This window comes from Gavialis gangeticus, unplaced genomic scaffold (genome assembly GCF_001723915.1).
Source record: "Gavialis gangeticus isolate Ggan-Ray unplaced genomic scaffold, GavGan_comp1, whole genome shotgun sequence".
Lineage (NCBI taxonomy): Eukaryota > Metazoa > Chordata > Crocodylia > Gavialidae > Gavialis > Gavialis gangeticus.
Window position 1 is genome coordinate 2,365,202 of NW_017729019.1, and position 1,858 is coordinate 2,367,059.

At 41.4% G+C, this 1,858-nt stretch overlaps 1 protein-coding gene across 1 annotated transcript in view; it reads left to right on the forward strand.

The window, feature by feature from the left end:
- PPP1R12B (protein phosphatase 1 regulatory subunit 12B) overlaps positions 1–1,858 on the forward strand; it is a 184,517-nt gene that overhangs the window by 21,407 nt on the left and 161,252 nt on the right. The window contains exon 4 of the mRNA XM_019513819.1: positions 849–993. Coding sequence (XP_019369364.1) covers positions 849–993 — 145 coding nt within the window. The remainder of the gene's footprint in view (positions 1–848; positions 994–1,858) is intronic.

Here is a 1,858-nt window from a genome sequence, read left to right on the forward strand (position 1 = left end):
TGACTCTTTACAGAGCCTAGAGTACAGTTGTGATCTGTGGTAGGGCCAGTGTCAGACTTCTCTAGTCTCTGGAAATCACCTGTTTTTTTTTGTTACCGTGGCCTCTACTGGGACTTTTCTGTTTTTTAAGCTGCTCGGGGTTTGTGTTGGCTCTGTTATGTAGAATGTCCCCAGGCTGCAGAGATCATTTTTGTCGTCCTTATCCAATGCAGGCTTCCCTAGACTGCTGCTGCTCTTGTGTTTCGCAGTGCTGTTACCTAAAGTTTTTCCAAACTTGCCAGTCACTCTGCACTGTCAAAATACCCTCATTCTTCGACAGTAGCTTTGTTTGGTCCTTGCAGGGTTTCTGTCCTGAAGCTATTTGCTTAGTGGCCCCTGCCCAGAACTTACTTAGTACTTTTGCACACAAAATATTACTTAGAAAAATGGGATTTCTGGTATGCAAGGCTGCTTCTTATGGCAGTTGCAACTATTTTTCCCCGTGTGCTATACCCAACAGTTCCAGGTGTCTGGAGCTATCTGACCAGATGATCCCAGACTAGAACACAGTGTCTTCCTGGGGAACTGGTTTTCCCTTTTTGGTTCCACCAAAGCCAGTTTGCCATTCAGCACATGTAAGCATGTTTTTACCACACAGGTATATTTCAGGTGGTTAGTGCAGTGTACAGGGGAAGGGACTTGACTTCTGTCACATTGTCCTTTATATATTATGACAGTAAACATGCCCAGAAGATTCTTTAAGTATGAATGAAAATGTAAACCAGTTAAATATTTACCATGCTACCTGTTGTGTGTCACATGGTGTGAACCCTTGTGCGTAGGAAAATCATTCTCATTTCTTTCCTTAGGCTCTTGATCCAAGCGGGGTTTAATTTAAATGTCCAGGACAACGATGGCTGGACTCCGCTCCATGCTGCTGCACACTGGGGAATAAAAGAAGCTTGCTCTATCTTGGCTGAGGCATTGTGTGACATGGACATCAGGAACAAGCTGGTTAGTGAGCGTTATACTGTCAAGGCAACATTAAAATTGTGTTGAGTTTCTGGAAGCAATAAACTAAATTTTTTTGTACAGAGATGCATTCAAGCCTTTCTTGCCCATTCAGCCCAGCAGTCTGACATGCTGCCCAATGAAGTTTGTTATATGCATTAAATCAAACAAAGAGCCTTAACTAAAAAAATGTATTTTTTAGAGGTTGCTGCTGGGAAGGCTGTGAGGTGAATCTTAAGGATTAGGAATTAGAGAGGAGAATGTAAACTAACCCCTATCCTGTTATAAGTTAGGTCTTGACCACTTAAACATGGACAAATATCAGTGGCTTGAGGAGTTGGCAGACATGCTTAGGTGAGGAAGGTGTGTGTATGAATGAAAAATTGTTACAAACTACATGCTACTTTCAGAGCTGCATATTATTATATATTTAAATATACCCATCCACCTCCTTTTAAATAATGCCTTTCCCAATATTTATGGTATTTTGGAGGAGGGGGTTGTTTACCTATATTCACTGGTGTAAAATGCTTCCTGCTGAAACTGAACCAGTGTTGATAATGACCGTGTCTTGTAAGTGTAGCCTTCACCTACTTCTATATAAGACCTCAGAGGTCTAGTCGGGAGGATTTAATGTCTGACAAATGTCTGGTTGGGTGTGTCATTTACACAAATGTGTTTGTACTAGGAACTGATTTAAAAAAAAGTGATTCTTTTTGGTAAAAGTCATTATGGAGAGAGAGCTGTTCACCATGTGTACATGGGGCAAAATTGTCTAAATGCTATGAGGTGCTCTCACTTGCACTGAGACAGTTTTCCTAAGGTAAAGTAGCAGATGGATTTCCGGGTTGGCCCTCAGTATTCCAAA